General features: G+C 39.7%; 1 protein-coding gene and 2 pseudogenes across 2 annotated transcripts in view; all 3 read left to right on the forward strand.

Annotated features, from left to right (window-relative positions):
- LOC149097159 (uncharacterized) overlaps window positions 1-17,500 on the forward strand; it is a 38,407-nt gene that overhangs the window by 19,460 nt on the left and 1,447 nt on the right. For both annotated transcript variants that reach the window (XM_089279877.1, XM_089279878.1), the window contains one exon: window positions 16,887-17,042. In XM_089279877.1, the coding sequence (XP_089136003.1) occupies window positions 16,887-17,026 (140 nt within the window). In that variant the 3' untranslated portion in view covers window positions 17,027-17,042. The remainder of the gene's footprint in view (window positions 1-16,886; window positions 17,043-17,500) is intronic.
- On the forward strand, window positions 13,218-14,195 carry LOC149097161 (uncharacterized; annotated as a pseudogene).
- On the forward strand, window positions 14,193-15,279 carry LOC149097162 (uncharacterized; annotated as a pseudogene).

The following is a 17,500-nucleotide window of genomic DNA, read 5'->3' on the forward strand; positions in this document are numbered from 1 at the left end:
TGCACTTTGTTGTAAATATGAAATCACAACACTGAACACCACAATTGCAGTGGACAGCAATAAGTCAACAGTTGCAACGAGACAGGAAAAAAAAGTCAACAAACCTTCACAACAAAAGCCACCAAATAAAGCTGCTGTACGATGAAAGCCAACAAATATCACCATACAGCGAAATAACCCAATCGGCGCGTGTCGCGGGTCCATAAAATTGTCGCGGGTCCGAAATAACAGTAACAATAACAATAGCTATAAAAAAAGAAAAATAAATTGCCCTTTTCCGCGAAGTGGGTTTCTGAGTGGGGCGCTAAAATGCGAAAATTGATTTGAAATGACTGGAAATGAATCTAAAATTAACGAACGTAATAATAATTTTAATAATAATTTTGTTTTAATTGCTCCTTGTTTCAGCTGATATCTATGTATTCGTCATATGATAAAAAAGAAACTACCACGAATATCTGAGACTAAATCGCGAATGGCATAATTTGAATCTCGTGAAAAGTGGGGCCAAAAGCTTTCCCAGTCCCTACCGATGCGCGGTGCCTGCCTTGTACCTTGTACTGGACATAGGTCAGTCTGTCACTCTGCGACGGATGCCATTGACACGTTTCAGTGTCGAAGAGTTCAATTTTTAAAAATCTGCTCCCTCGTCTTTTTAAACTGTATACAGTTGTCTATATTTTGTGGTGTCGGTCAGTCTTATTTTACTTTGATCACCTGAATCAAGATAAAATCAATGGACTTCTCCACAGCCCATCAAAGAGCCTTCATCGTAGTAAAGCTAAGAAAAAATTCTAATCATAAAGTAGAAATAGGAAAAGTCCCTCTCGTGGTTGTGCAGATTTCGTGAAGAATTCTGGAAAAGAATTATGTAAACATATAATATGGACGTTACTTGACATATGTCGACTGCCGGAGAACAGTAATCTGTTGCATCAGCTGTTTTTAACTGATAACGAGGCCTTGTCTGTTGTTGGAAATTCCTACTCAGTCATTCCCCAAAACCTGATGTATAAAAAGGGCACCAACAAAACTAGAAAAGAAATAATACAGTAACTTCTTTCAAATGACCCTCGTAGTAAAACCCAACAAGTCTGGACTCTAGAATTAAAGAAAAAGAAAAGAGGACCGGCACCAAGATGCCGGGCTTGTAGAAGAATACAAAATGAAGATGAATTAAACGTCTACGTTAAAGGGCTTTATGTCCCTTATGAACAGAATTTCGTTACAGACACGATGTTTTATTTTCGTCTGAAACAACAATGCATAAGCAATATTCTGCATTGGACTAATTTTAAACCACCGGATAGAATCAGAGCGGACAGAACAATTAGTGACGTCACAATAGCAGCTTTGAAAAATAATGGTTTGCCTTTGTAATACTGTAAACTGATTACATATTTTAGGGATCGATCCGTTTGAACTTCGTGGGTTCGTTGTTTGTCTAGTTGAAGGGATGTGTTTGAATTTTGAGAGTTTGTTGTCTGTTTTGCTCTCTACTTCTTGCAAATAATAGTAAACTAAAATTTTAAAATTTATTATCCGCTAATGTTAAAGCTATTGCTATTGTTGTTTTTGGAAAACTAGGAAACAACAAAAGTTCAATTTTTCGGACCCGTGACAGTTTACCCGCGACCCGCGACAATTTACCCGCGACCCGCGACGCGCGCCGATTAGATTATCTCCCATACAGCGGACACAATTAAAACACAAATGGCAAACGAAGTTGAAACACAAAGAATTGAATTCAAAGGCCTGATAACTATCACCAAAAGTTCTCCAAAACATACAACAACCGATCACATCGCATCTCAACACTCAAACGGATTGATGAGAGGAACGGCTGGTTCAATCGACACAGAGATACACGCGAATTAAACGTCCTATTAACAAGACTATTGGTATGTCTTTTAAGAGAGAAAACGCGAACGTTTTACGTTGACTTCTCTCATCCCGTTTTCAAGATGGTGGTCCCGCCACTTACCCGCAACAAAATTCAACAAGGATACTCGATAACGCGCTCACAAAACTAAAACAAATAGAGCACACAGACAAAAAGCAGCAACAAACAGTACACACCTACACTTAGTTAGCGAACAAACGCGACATTAGGCCTGTTTTTTTGTCTTTCTTAACCTCTGTTGTCCTTCTTCAATAGCGTAATCGCTAAGCTACTCGAAGCGCTCACTCATTGCTATGTGACGTCACACTGGTAGCGATGGGTCGGTCACGAATCAATACCGGAAAACAATAGAGTTACCCCCTCCCTCCTGGTGACAGTGTTAAAACGTTTAATTTTCATTGGTTCGTTATAAATGACAGCCAGTAATAAATACACATAAATCCTTTTGTCGTCAAACCAAGCGTTAAAGTCTACCGGGACATAAAAATTCCGCCTTCTGGGAATAGTTACGCCTTTCAACTCCGTTGCGATGAAATCACTTTGTGTACTCGCCTTTCTTCTTTGCCTTTCCGTCGGTAAGTTCTATAAAGATAGAATTGCTTAAAGGAAAAGCTGGTAAACTTTTAGGTGCATGATGTCAGGCCCCTGCAGGCTGGCTCCAAAATTACTTTAACACCACCCAGACACCAAATACATTCGAAAACAGAAATGTCATACGCTATAGTCTAAGAATATTCACGAGAATATTTTCAGTTCATGTTTGGAACTCGATTTTGTCGTAAGTACAGCTACAACAGACTTCGTGTGCGGGTAGTAGTGTATTCTAATTAAAGAATCAAGTATGAGTTTCGGTAAAAATTACGGATAAAAAGAACTACGTTTCGACCGCTGTTCCTGCATCCTCCTTACATCTATATAGATAGCTAGATGGAAAGAGGATGAATATCTATTAACAGAGAATATCTATTATGGAGATTGGATGATATCTATTCGCAGAGATTATCTATAATGGAGAGAGGATGATATCTGTTAACATATAGATATACCTATATGTAAATTTTACCCTCAACATTTAACTTGATAATGAGCGCAGAGCGGTCGAAACGACTTTCGTTTTTACTCGTAATCTTTATCGTGAATTGTTTTAAAAAAACCTTACTGATAAAGTTCGACAAAAACACACACCGTCACACGTCATTTACAAAGGCAAGTGTACTTGTGGACAAACATGCATTGGGGAAACAGCACGCAACCCCGAGGTTCGTGTTAATGAACATTCACATGATAATAAGCAGTCGGAGCCAGCCAAGCACATCAGAAAACACCCTAACCACAAGTTCTCGTGGGACGTTTTAACCACTGCCAATTCATGGTTAAAAAGGAGAATAAAAGAAGCGTTCTACATCGCACGCTTCTGTCCAGAACTAAACAAACAAGTGCAATCACTGGACCTCACCTTGTTCCCCATGGGAACGGGTATTACATAACTGGCATTACCTGAACTATAAGAACACTGAGCGTATGCATATTATTTCACTCTGATGATGATCAAACAGATCGAAAACGTTTAGACTCATAATTTTAACAGCTTTTTACCTTAAAGTTTCATATAAAGTTCGTTTAGTTGGTCATTGAAGAGGTAAAGTTGATCAACTTTTCCTGTTTAATGGTCAACAGACCGATGGCGTCCCCATGGGTGCGTGCGGCGTTGAAAAAAAAAAAAAAACCCTGGAACGCGAAGGCAAGATGCCCACTTATTATATGGCTAGCTCGGTGAACCGATTCCTGCGCTGTGATTGGCTACCCGCGCGGGCAAGATGGCTCTATCTTTTTAGCTTGGGACTACCCGCTGTGTCCTGCAGGAAAATAGTGTTCTCTTTCCATAGAATAAATCCTTTATTGTTTAAGCCAAGCTTGTTCGGTCAAGATAGATAGATATTGGCCTTGTTCTTTTTTTGCGTATTTATGCGCCTCGGGTCTATCTCGGTCCAAATGATGACCCATATATTACAGGAGATATGTGGACGATACGATTAGCATTATGCCCGACAACACATCAGCAAGTGTTTTCCTTGAGACTCTTAACCACTGTCATTCGTCGGTCAGGTTTACCATGGAGATGGAAATCCATGGTATGCTGCTACGTACATTGAGACAAACGTTAATGTGAAACCCAGAAACGCTGGCCTCATGTTGTACTACAAGAGTCATGTCGATTACCGATATAAATGTGGCCTGCTAAAAATTATGCTTGATCATGCATTTCGGCTTTCTCTCAGCTGGTCCTACCTCTCTCAAGAGTATGAGTTTTAGGTTGACCGCGTAGAGTATGAGCTGAGGCCTGATCTTTGAATGGGAGAACAACGCGAACATTGGTTTCAGGGCGGCCGAAATGTCGTTCGTTTTTACCCGTATTTTTTACGGTGAATTATTTAAAAAATCCATTGCTGATAAGTTATTAACTTAATTTTGTTTATTTACCCGAAAGTTATCTGGCAAGTGTTTAGTGACTTTTAAGGAGAACTGAGGGGAGACAGTTTATTGCTGAACTTTTGAACATATGAACTCAAAACTGTCGCGGGAATTACTATAATTCAGCACTGGAACGCAACAGCCAGTGTCCATCTATCCTATTTATCGTTTATCTGTTGCCAAGAAACCCAACAAACATCAGATGGTATTTTTTGAGGCAATTTTTTGTATTAAATTTCATTTATTTTGGTGGATCAAGAGCAGACTGGAAGTTTGTTGACTACACTTTGAGTTTCTTTCTGTGAAAGCATTTGCTCTTCCAAGTATGCCTCCTGAACCATTTTAACCTTAGTTAGTAGTATTTTAATTGTTTTTGTTAATTTATTATTATAATTATTATTATTAGTTTTTTATTATTTTTTTTTTATTATTATTAGTTTATTATTATTATTATTATTATTAGTTTTTTTTGTCCTTTTTATTGTATTTTAGATTTTAATGTATTTTAATGGTTTAACATTTATTTTCTCAGAGGACCCTCCTGAAAACCACCTTATGGTGATTGGAGGCCTCCTCTTAAAATATTATGTATTATTATTATTATTGTTATTATTATTATTATTATTGTTATTATTATTATTATTATTATTATTATTATTATTATTATTATTATAGCGGGAGGGCATGCGCGGGGTTAGCGTGCACAAGCACATTATGAAAGGAAGTTGTTCCTTCCCCAAATTGAGAAAATTGTAAGTAATTCGACAGCCTTGAATTGAAAACGCTATATGACCGGCAGAGTAAAACTTAAATGAAAGCACAAGACAGGCGAGCGCGGCTCAGTGGAGGAAGAACAACAAATTATCAATGTCCGGGTATAATATATCGGAATTATTTCCCTTCTCAAACGCAAATGGCAGCAGAAATAATTTATCTCAACGAAAACCTCACTTCCTACAGACGGGAGCTCCTAAAGCAAACCAACCAAAAACGCAAAGAGGGTCTTCTCGTTAGTGCGTGGTCGATAGACGAGAAAGTTTTCATTAAAACTTCTCCGGAGGGCCGACCACTCAGAGTGTATGAAAAAACGACCTGGTAAATATTTAAGGTAGTCGTTAATTGAGATATTATGTTATCTGCATTTGGGGACAGGAATCAGTTTGAAGTTAGAAGAGAGGATTCTCATTAACTTATGATATAATATCGCGTAATGTTAGGGGAATTATAGAGAACAGAGTAAAAGGAGGAGCATTTTTTCGTATCTTAAAGATCAAAAATCTAAATTCTGCTGGATATTTTTGACCTTATAGATATTCAAAGAGTACAACACCCAAAGCGACGCAAATACTCCTACGAATCAAAAACTCAAAAAATGAAATCAAGAATTGATTTTTTTTTGTTGCTAAACATCTAGAACAATAAGTAAAGAAAAGTGAAATTTATTCCTCAATAGCATCCGCACAAAGCAATTTACTTTTCATTGTCGTGGTCTAACCTAACACCCAGGGGACCCGGACTCTGGAAGTTTAACAACTCTCTTTTGAATGATGAAGAATACGTCAACAAAATCCGCGAAACATACGTCAAAACTTGCATCATTACTCTGATTCAGACAACAAAGGGTTCTTTTAGGAAATGCTTAAGATGAAAATTAGAGCAGGAACCATTTCTTTTAGTAAAAATAAGGCCAAATCAATATATTGTAGGGAGATGGAAATTTGGCGCCAACTAAATGTGTTAGACGACATCAGTTGTAACAACTTTCACTCCTATGAAATCGATCTGGTCTTAAAAGAATTTAATAAAGTCAAAACAGAAATTCAATCACTATATGACAAGAAGGGATTGGCAGCAATTTTTAGATCAAAATGTAGATGGATTGAAACGGGCGAACGTCCCACAAAATATTTCTTTAACCTTGAGAAAAGAAATTACATGAAAAAAATTATAACGGAGCTCCGAATGGAGGATGAAACAATTGCTAAAAACGAGACGCTGATCGGCTTAGACGCTATCGAGAATTACTTTAACAAAACCTTTATCTGTCAGCAGACAGCACAACACAGGATAATTACGATGAATATATTCAGAATTTGTCTCTCCCCAGGCTTTCTGATGAAGAGCGAGATAATATGGAAGGTCTTTTAACGTACGAAGAATGTAAAAAGGTTTTAGAGACCTTTCAAAATGATAAGTCTCCGGGTGAGGATGGTTTCACAATAGAGTTTTACAATTTTTTTTTCGAACTTCTCGGACATCATCTTATTTCAAGTTTTCAACAAGACTTACGAGGCAAACGAGCTTACCATCTCTCAAAGAAGGGGAATCATTACTCTGATTCCAAAAGAGAACGGCTCTTTGTTGGACTTATCGAACTGGTGACCAATTACGCCTCTTAACGTTGACTGCAAGATCGCAACCAAAGCAATGGCAAAAAGATGCATCGCTGCCAAAGTTAATTAATCATGACAAAACGGGCTTCATTAAAGGACGTTATATAGGTGAAAATATCCGACTTATAATCGATGCCATAGAATATACTAAGGCGCATAAAATCCCGGGTATTTTGGTATCGCTGGACTTCCGGAAAGCATTTGACTCCCTAGAATGGCCTTTTATGATGAGAACATTAGACGCCTTCAATTTTGGGACTAGTATTAGAAAACGGGTTTCCACGTTTTGCAAGAATATTGAGAGCGCTTCATTAAATAATGGTTTTCTAACAAAATGGTTCAGACCGTCTAGAGGTGTCCGTCAGGGATGTCCTCTATCACCGTATCTGTTCATTCTTTCAGCAAAGATAATGGCTGACAAACTTCGACAAGAACCCAGCATCAAAGGAATCGAAATATTAGGGAACGAATTGAAGTTAAGTCAGTACGTACACGACACAAACTTCTCCTGTGCTGACTTGGCTTCTGTCGAAAAAGCCTTGGAGGTAGTCAAAAATTTTGGTATTCTGGCAGGCTTAAAACTGAACCGCAAAAAAACAAAAGCGATTTCGCTGGGAAGATGGGAAAGAAACAAAAGCAACCCTTTACAACTGAAATGGTTGCATAGTCCGGTTAAAATCTTAGGTATTTATGTCTCATACAATGAAAATGGAAATAAGCAAATAAATTTCAACCTTAAACTGCGGAAATTGCAAACCAATCTCAACATGTGGAAAGCGCGTGATCTTACATTATTTGGGAGAGTACTTATAATAAAATCCTCGGGTCGATCACAACTCGTTTATTCAGCTTCAAACCTCACTGTTCCTCAAGAAATAACTCCGATAATTACGACAAAACTGTTGAACTTCCTATGGAAAAACAAAAGAGACAAAATCAAAAGAGTCGGGCTTCATCAGGGAGATCAAGATCGAGAAAAAGGTGGCATACGTATGACGGACGTAGAAACTATGATTAAAGCTCTGAGGCCAGCTTGGATCCCAAGACTTTTGACCCCAGAAATAAGAAATCGGAAAAAGATTCCAGATTATTACCTAAGAAAAACTGGAGGTTTGAAATTTCTATTAAGATGTAATTATGACGTAAAATACATAGACGGTCTGCCCTTGTTTTAAAAAGATATTCTTGCTTTTTTCAACGAATTAAAAAATCTCTACAGCTACGACGGACTGCAAGATATTGTCCTATTTAATAACAAACAAATTATCGTCGGAGGAAAACCAGTTTTCATTAAAGAATGGTTTGACAGTAATATTTTGTCTATCCGAGACCTGCTGAACAGTATGGTCAACTACTGTCCTTCCAAGAATTTAATAACAAGTATGACTGCAATACGAATTTTCTCCAATTTTACCAAGTTACCAGCGCAATCCCAAACGTATCAAGAAAAGCGGGTCCATTTTGCTAACAAAAGGCTTTGTTATACAGTCCAAAATTAACCTAATATGGCCATTTTGTAACAATGGCGGCAGCAGCTTAAAAATACTTCAGGGACTTTCAAAATTTCTCGAGCGGGAAATTTGAACGATGGTAAAAAGCGAAGTAACGACAAATTCTCCCTGGGGGAGGCATCACGGGCACAATTTGTTGTGTGTAAATCGTTACGCTGGGGCGGCTGGTAGGGGTCACCATCGCGGCTATCGATGATATCACCATTGTTGTTTGGTTTCACTGTTGGACATTTAGTATGGCGTCAAACTGGAAAAAGAAATATTCGCCCCTTTCATCCCTCTTAAATTTTCTGATTGGAATGTACAACAGCTACAAGATGAAGGAAATGCTGTAAAATATTTGCGGAACTTGGAAGAAAGCTGCCAGGTAATTAAGATTAAATAGAAGTGTGCTGTCCCCTTAAGCTGTTTCCTGAACTATTTAGTAATCAAAGCAAGAAATACAGAGCCACTGGAAAACAAACTATATACAAGAAAAAACTTTCTTTTTCAGTTAGACGACCCTACACAAATACAACTGGATAATGCTAAAACTAGGGACTTCTATGGTTTACTAAACCGGAAAAATTTACGCTGTCAGCCAGACTGGCCCAATGAACCGGAACAGCAAAATAAGACTAGATGAGAATGCTTCGAAAAAAATTTTCACCTCGTTAAAGAGCATCTGCGAGGAGACCAAATTGAAAGAATTCCAGTGTAAATTAATTCATAGGATTGTAGTTACTAAAAAAGAACTTCATCGATATGTTGTTAAAGCGGACGATGATTGTCTCTACTGTGGTGAGAAAGATTCGATTGATCATACTTTTCTTAACTGTCGATTTGTAAAGATTTTCGTTAGCAACGTAATTGACTGGTTTAACGCTGCCAACAACTCCAAATTGGCTCCAACAATTGAAGAGAAACTATTTGGTATCATATCTGGCCTAAGCGAGAGAGAGATATTAGAGAAATTTAATTACGTGATCCTATTTATGAAATACTTCATATACACTAGTAAGATGCAGAACCAAGCTATTTACCATTCAGTCTTTGTTAATAAAGTTTATTTAAGTATAGAACTGAAAACTTTAGTCATTAGCTACGAAAAAATACCCCTCGCAAAAGCGTAAAACCTTACATGAAATTAGTTAAGTTATACATGAGAGAAATGCTAACGTTAGTAATGGAAACCAATGTAAAGTAGGTTGGGCGATATATCTGATAGTTGTTGTAATTACTAGTAGTGCAGGAAACCATTAAAGTACTTAACTACTCCAAAAAAAAAAAAAAAAAAGCCTCCTAACGCGGAAGATTGCACGACGAGGGAGGCCTTCGGCACCTTAAGCTGTTAAGAAATGTAGTTCGTTTTCTCTTTCAAATTACATGTAGGACTAACAGAATGTTAATTGAATTCATCTACGAGTTGGGGGGGGGGGTGGGGGTGGGGGGGGGAATGGGGCTGCAGCCCCCCAGCTAGGGAAATTATGTAATTTTTCGGGCAAAACGCTCATGATTCGGGCGACGGCACTTGACATAAGGCATTACAAAATTACGAACGAAGACCAAGACTTTTGTTTTTGCGGTGGCTCTGAAATGAGCCTTTTGTAATGTCTAAACAAAGGGGTGTTTTAAATTTTTTCTTGAATTTTTCTTAGGAGGTGTTCCTCTATTACGTCCATGTTGTTTCCGCTGCTTCTAAATTAAAAGAACGCTTGCAGTGTACGCTGCGAGTCCCTGTGGCCAAAAGATGACTATTTCGAAGGACGTCTAGCAATTCCTCGTTTTGCTCTTAGAACGTCTCGAGTATATCGAGACGCTGGTGTCGAATAGAGTCCCCAGCTTCTGTATCAAACGAGGGGATATGCTGAAAGAACTTTGAAAGTAAAACAAGTTTAGACCTACAAAAATTAAATAACAGAAAGAGGTTCGGTGTCCGGTTTTGGACGAAATTTATTGTGGTTCTACGGTTTTCAGCGATTTTTTGTGCGGTTTTTCGGTTTCTAATAGGCCCCTATGTCTTCCTCATAGTAGTTTCATTAGAAATGAAAGCTGTGAACGGTTTTGATTTTCATGCAGTTTGAGTGCGTTTACATCCCGATTTCACTGAACACTCACGTATTCGAGCATTGCGTATTTTTTTCGGGCAAGGAAGTCACAGCCCCCCCCCCCCCCCCCCCCCTCTTGGATTCTCGCCCAGCACTGTCAGTTCGTTCTAATATTTGTAAGGATTAGTAATATGAGAATAAAGGACTGTAGTCTTGCCCAAAACAAGACAAAAAGAATCCGTGCTCAGGTTTAATCTACACCTTTCGATTCAGGATCCAACGCAGTTATTATTATAAGCCGTTGTTTATGAATTCATAGTTGTAACCTGAGTAGCAAGCGTTTTCGTACGAATTGGATTTTCCTAATTTTGGACGCCCACTGACATTGGGGCGAGTGAGGATGATTCTCAATGTGCACCCCAAAATGCGGAAACGCGGGTTACGCAGGCTACCCTACATAACAAGTTTGAATTAGTAGCTAAGATACTTTTTTCTTCACAGTTAAACCAGTCACATACGAATATCTTGGTTGTTTCAAAGACAGGGATCCTCATTCATTGCCGGTTATGATCGCAGACTTCAGGCAAGAGCCTGGCTTTGACTGGAGCAATCTCAAGAAGACAATTCAGGCATGCGCAGAGAAGGCAATGGAGCAAAAGTCAGTTTTGTTAACATTGTATCTTTTTTTTAGGAACCTTAATTTACGTCATGTATTGCTATTTACCACACAAGAAAGTGATGCTCTCTATGCTACCGTCAGTTTTGTTGACATTTTTTGTACGTTTAACTTTTATCTTGCTGGGAAGCCCAATTTGCCTCACTCGTGACAACAATCGTCATAAAAATTCGATAGCAAAACGCGACAGAAAAGTGTCACAAAAAAAATCATAATATGATTCTGTACTTATGCTAGTTAATTATATTGAGATTTGCTTTCCGTGAAGATTACTACAGCGAGAGTCCACTGTTTGCATTATATTACAGTTGATAATGCCATCTCGATCATCCAGAAACTTGGTCAGGGGTGTTTTATGTCTAAGTTAGACATCAAGTCTGCCTTCCGCAACATTCCCGTCCGCCCGTCAGACTGGGAACTCTTAGGCATGAAATGAAGGGGCATGTACTACTTCGACACCGTTCTCCCCTTCGGCTTGCGGAGTGCTCCTCTTTGACCAATTTTCCCGCATACTTGAATGGGTTATTAACACCAAACAGGGTATTCCTAGTATAATGTCATCCATATCCTGGATTACTTCTTTTTTGTTACCAAGCTCCCACGGTCTGACTGCCTCACAGCTCTCTATAGAAAGCCATAACTTTCTTATGTGGTTGTTTATCATTATTTGGTGTGGTTTCTTCATAATGTGTTGTAATTACTTCATTATGTTGTGTGGTTTCTTCATTATGTGTTGTAGTTACTTCATTATGTTTTGTGGTTTCTTCATTATGTCTTGTAAGGTAGTCCTGACGTGACGTGATTTTATCATGATGTTGTGTAATAACTTCATTACGTGTTGTGGTTTTATCGTGATGTACTGAGGTTGTTAAGTTATGTTTTGTGCTCTTGTCATGATGTAATGTGGTTACGCTGTTATGTTGTCTGGTATCTTCGCTATGTGGTTTGATCATTACGTGATGTGGTTTTGTCTTTATGTCTTCTTGACCTTATTTCCGATACCAAGCTCTAGTATCCAGGCTTCTTGCTATCACGAACTGGTTAAACCGGTTTTTAGATGGGTCCCAGTTCCTTTACTTTCCCGTGTTAAAGACAACAAAATGGGGGAACAAGCAACGACATTTTGTCAACTATACTTGATAAGATGCACCTGGGCATCTTATTGTGAACTTCCAGCGTGAAAAGGTAACTGTGGATCAAATATCTAAGCCATCTTTTGAAGAAATGGAACCTGAAAGTTATAGGTCCTTCGACGTAGACGCCTTTCTTCCTGTTTTCGACTCCGTCGTGATCGACCCTATGAATGCTGTCACAGAGCCTCATCCTCTGAACCTTTATTCCCCGATCTGCCAGTATTAATTTGCTTTAGCAGTCCCTCTCCACAAGAAGGATATTCCCCAGTTATTTCCTCTACAACTTCATCAAGCTCACCTTCTGTTATATCTGTGAATTGCAACTGACTGAGGCCGTAACGACCCATTCTACGATAATCAGTACTTTCTGAAACAAAACGTAACGACGCAATGTCCTTAATATTAAAGCCATCCTCCAGGTACCCCTCTAAATCTGACTTAGAAATTATAAGTACTCAGGAGCGCTACACGCTTGTGTTCCTGGTTTCCGTGGCTGTGGATTGCTACCGTAGTTTAAACACTCTGACCTTAAATTCATCATTGCGTTGCGATCGTTCACACCTTAAAGTTCCATTTCTTCAGAATATAACTTACGTATTTGATCCACAGTTACCTTTTCACGCTGGAAGTTCACAATAAGATGCCCAAGGTGCATCTTATCAAGTATAGTTGACAAAATGTCGTTGCTTGTTCCTCCATTTTGTTGTCTTTAACACCAAGGAAGAGAAGGAACTGGGACGCATCTAAAAACTGGTTTAACCAGTTCGTGATAGCAAGAAGCCTGGATACTAGAGCTTGGTATCGGAAATGAGGTCAAGAAGACATAAAGACGAAACCACATCACGTAATGATCAAACCACATAGCGAAGATACCAGACAACATAACAGCGTAACCACATTACATCATGACAAGAGCACAAAACATAACTTAGAAACCTCAGTACATCACGATTAAACCACAACATCTAATGAAGTTATTACACAACATCATGATAAAATCACGTCACGTCAGGACTACATTACAAGACAAATGAGGAAACCACAAAACATAATGAAGTAACTACAACACATAACGAAGAAACAACACAACACAATGAAGTAACTACAACACATTATGAAGAAACCACACCAAATAATGAGAAACAACCACATAAGAAAGTTATGGCTTTCCATAGCTCTCTGTAACATCCTTTGTCTGTTTACAGAGCTCGATATCCCTGTTAACCCGGGTAAAACCTTCCCTCCCATCACATCCCTGGAGTTCATGGGTGTTCTCCTGGATTCCAACAAAATGGAAGCCCGCCTCCCACTGGACAAGCTAACCAGGATCAAAGAGGCCTTGCATGAGTGGTCTCGTGAGAAATCTGCTACCCTGAAAGAACTTCAGTCCCTGATTGGTTCCCTTCAGTTTGCCTGCAGATTTGTGGTCCCAGGCCGAGCTTTTCTGCAGCGCATTATTAGTTTAACCAAGGGTATTTCCAACTCTAGATGGCACATCAAACTTAATACAGAATTCCGCAAAGATGTTCCCATGTGGCTGGCCTTTCTTGAACACTGGAATGGGGTTAGTTTCTTCTTGGAAGACATTGTTCTCTGCTCCCCAGATCTCCAGTTATTTACCGATGCCTCTGGCCTGCATGGGTCTCTCGGCTATGGTGGTTACCTTAATGGGCAATGGCTTCAAAGCCACTGGCTCCCTCAGAACTGCCTTAACCCTCTTACTGGAATCAGCATTGACTGGCAGGAACGTTTTGCTATTTATATTACCTGCTTTCTCTGGGGTCCCCACTGGTCGGGCAAACGTATTTGTTTCTGGTGTGACAACCTCCCCTGTTGTTACCATCATTAATTCAAAACGTTCCAAGTCATCTAGGATCATGGATCTGGTCCGCTCCATTACCATTTTGACCCTAGTACATAACTTTACCTTCACTGCCAAACATATCCCAGGGCTGGACAACTCTATAGCTGACTCTCTGTCCCGTTTTCAGATGGATCGCTTCCACTCTCTGGCTCCCAATGCCTCACCCACCTCCTGCATCATCCCTCCATCAGCAATGGCCATTTAACAGCATCCGTCTACCACTACTTTGGTGCCTCGCTGGCCTCTAATACCCGTCGAGCCTATGGTGTCGGCCAGAATCACTTTATTTCCTTTTGCCTCTTACAGGGTATCATTGGTCCCTCTTCCCCTCTTCTCCCGGCATCCGAAATCACCTTAATTTATTTCGCTGCCCACCTGGCCAAAGCCATATGCTACAATACAATCAAACTTTACCTGTTTGCAGTTCAAGATCTCCATAGGCAAGATAACTTTCCATTAAAATTATCAAAAATGTATCGCCTGCAAAAGGTCCTCACTGGCATTAAACGGTCCCAAATGCCTCCCAAATTAACTCGCCACCCCATAACTATTCAAATTTTGGTTTCAATTTACAATTATTTGCAGCCTCCCTAAAGTTACAATGTAGACCACATAATGCTGTGAGCTGCGTTCACCCTAGCTTTTTGGTTTTCTACGTGCAAGTGAATTTACCTGTAATAGCAGTAGTTTTGACCCTACTGTCCATCTTTGTCTAAGGGATATTACCTTTATCCCTAACATTGAATCCCCCAACCACATGCTTGTTACCATTAAGCAATCCAAAACTGACCCCTTTCGCAAAGACTGTACCTTAACCATAGCAAGGTCCACCACCTCTATCTGTTCTCTGATTGCCATGAAAGACTACCTGCTACAATGTAAACCAGCTGTAGGCCCTTTGTTTACCTTCACCAATGCCAAGTGGCTCTCCCTTGCCTCCCTGACTAAGGAGCTCCGTTCTGTACTGCAAGGCTGTGGCCTACCTGCTGATCATTATTTCACACACAGTTTCCGCATTGGTGTAGCTACCACTGCAGCCGGAGCTGGTGTCCCTTCGTGGCTTATCAAGATACTGGGCCGCTGGAGCTCAGACTGTTATGAACGCTACATAAGAACTTCTCAAGAAACACTATTAGCTATCCCTAAGAAATTAGTCATGGATAATTCTAATGTTGTAACTTAGGTCCACTATAAGATCTGTTTGGACCCTTTCAGCCCTATTATCAACATGCAAATTCTCTCCACTGGCTTACCCTATTTACTAACACTAGTCGGTTGAAAGACCTTGATTCCCAACAGGCTTTATTCCATGTCTTTTGTCATAGCACGATTTCTTGTCCTGGCTGACTACCAAGCAGCAATACTCACATTAATTTCAATGCTGCTTACACAACTGGGTTGAAAGGGTCAATCATTTAAGTTAATTCCATTATCTATTGATTTCTAACGTCGTGAATCTAGTTAGTATTATTCATTGAGAACTATGTATCATTCATTGTATCTCACTGTGGGTGGCACACCTCCTACTACTATGGAGGTCTGCTTTGCTTTTCTTTCCTGTTGGGTGATTGTGTTCACCCCCTCCCCGTCTCGATCGGGCTAGCAGTGGGCTCACACAATCGTGGCAGGGAAGTGCAACCTAGGCTGCACGTTGCCCCACAGTAAGTGCTATGGCCACCCTTGGAAATAGGTCCGGATCTCTCCAGGATGGTGCCATCGTACCATCTGACCTATTGTCCTCCCAGAAGGACTCCCCTCTTCTGGTCCCCTTAGTAACATAGGTTCCCCTAGAGACGCCGCTACTCTAGGGGAGATTGCCACCATAATCAGTGTTTTGTTTCTGTTTCCTGCATCTACCCAGCAAAAGGGGGGGGGGGGGGGGGGGGAAGGGGAGGTTGCGGTGTTGTTACCCATATAAATATCCTCGCTGGCACTGTTAGATCTGCCCCTCCCCCTGTATGTGTGTGGCTTTAATAATTTATACTAAATTGCACAGCAGCAGGGTCTCATCAATCCACTGTTATCTAGGCTAGGAGGCTGTAAAGTTAAATTTCTTCGACTGAAAACTGTAGATACATTTATTCGTATTGAAACTGTTATCTAGGCTAGGAGGCTGTAAAGTTAAATTTCTTCGACTGAAAACTGTAGATATATTTATTCGTATTGAAAAAATAACCCAGTGACTCAACTAATGCGTGTCGTACCCAGTATTCAAATTAATTTTGTCAAAACTCCATTTAATTAGTCGCCGATCACGCTCACCAAATGAAGCATCAGTCTAGCCGTATGCTAAATCCATGACATGAGACATCTAAAGCGAAGGTTTCAGGATCAATCCGATCGTCTTTCCCTCTATTCAAAAATTGCTTCCAATGATCGAACTATGTAATTTACAAGCTGAAAACTCTGCTGGCTCTATACATCAACTTAATATATGTGGACATTTTATTCCTAAGAGCAATCATGAGAAAGTTCGGCATTCCTTTGTTACCAGTAACCACATGCACACATTGTGAAGCTATTTTTAATTTGACAAACGAACTACTGTTCTCTAGGCGAGATTCGTTTATGCTGATTGCCAGAGATGACCTTTTTCGATTTCACGGGGTGTAACAAGGCTTCCCGGTTTTTTCTGTTTTGTTTTTTCAATTGAAATCAATGTAAAAGTTTTAATGTTGATCTTTTTGACAAGGAAGCCAAAGTGTGTTGGCTATACCCGTCAGTATTTGTTCATAGTGAAACTAAAGGTTTCGATATTGTTTTTTCGTATCCCTCAGCATTCGCAGGCAAGAGTTTGCCTCTCCATTGGTTTTGGAGACTTTTTTAATTGTGGTCTTTCACAATAAGGCATTGCAGTTAATTTACAAAGAAACCTTACATTTTCTTTGATTGTGTTTGTGATGATAGAATGGAGTATTTCGCGCTGCAGTTTTACGGCCAGTGTTGGAGTGGACCTAACGCAGGCGAAACGTATGCAAGAGATGGGCCATCCTCAAGATGTTATAAAGGGGTCGGCAGGGAACGTGTTAATGCCGTTTATCGCGTAACGGACCTTCCTGCATGGTAAGAAAACAAAAACCAAACAAACAAAACAAAACAAGATAAGAAGAAACAAACAAGACAGAACAAAACAAAACAAGAAGAAACAAACAAACTAAAACAAAAAAGAAAAACAATCAAGCAAACAGCTCAGATAACGTACGTTTAATAGGGTGGTGCGACACAAACAGATGGATAGCCTAAGCACCAATCTTCGAATATTGTATTCTGTCAGCCCACTCTAGACTACACGAATTATATTCATTTCAAAGTTGTCACAGCTAAGAAAACCAATAGTAACAAAAATAAAGCGATAGTACATCTACAAAATGCCAGCAGGGTCTGTTTACACGTAGAGGCCAAACCACCCCCCAAATGTTTCGCCAGTTCTTGGGTATTTCACATTATTTCGCATTACTTAAAAAGTATTGACTCTTTCTACACCAAACTTGGCAGATAAGCAGGAGACCTATTGCCAATTA

The sequence above is a fragment of the Orbicella faveolata genome, unplaced genomic scaffold, assembly GCF_042242905.1.
Source record: "Orbicella faveolata isolate gen_17 unplaced genomic scaffold, um_ofav_v1 contig_47, whole genome shotgun sequence".
In the NCBI taxonomy this organism is placed as follows: domain Eukaryota; kingdom Metazoa; phylum Cnidaria; class Anthozoa; order Scleractinia; family Merulinidae; genus Orbicella; species Orbicella faveolata.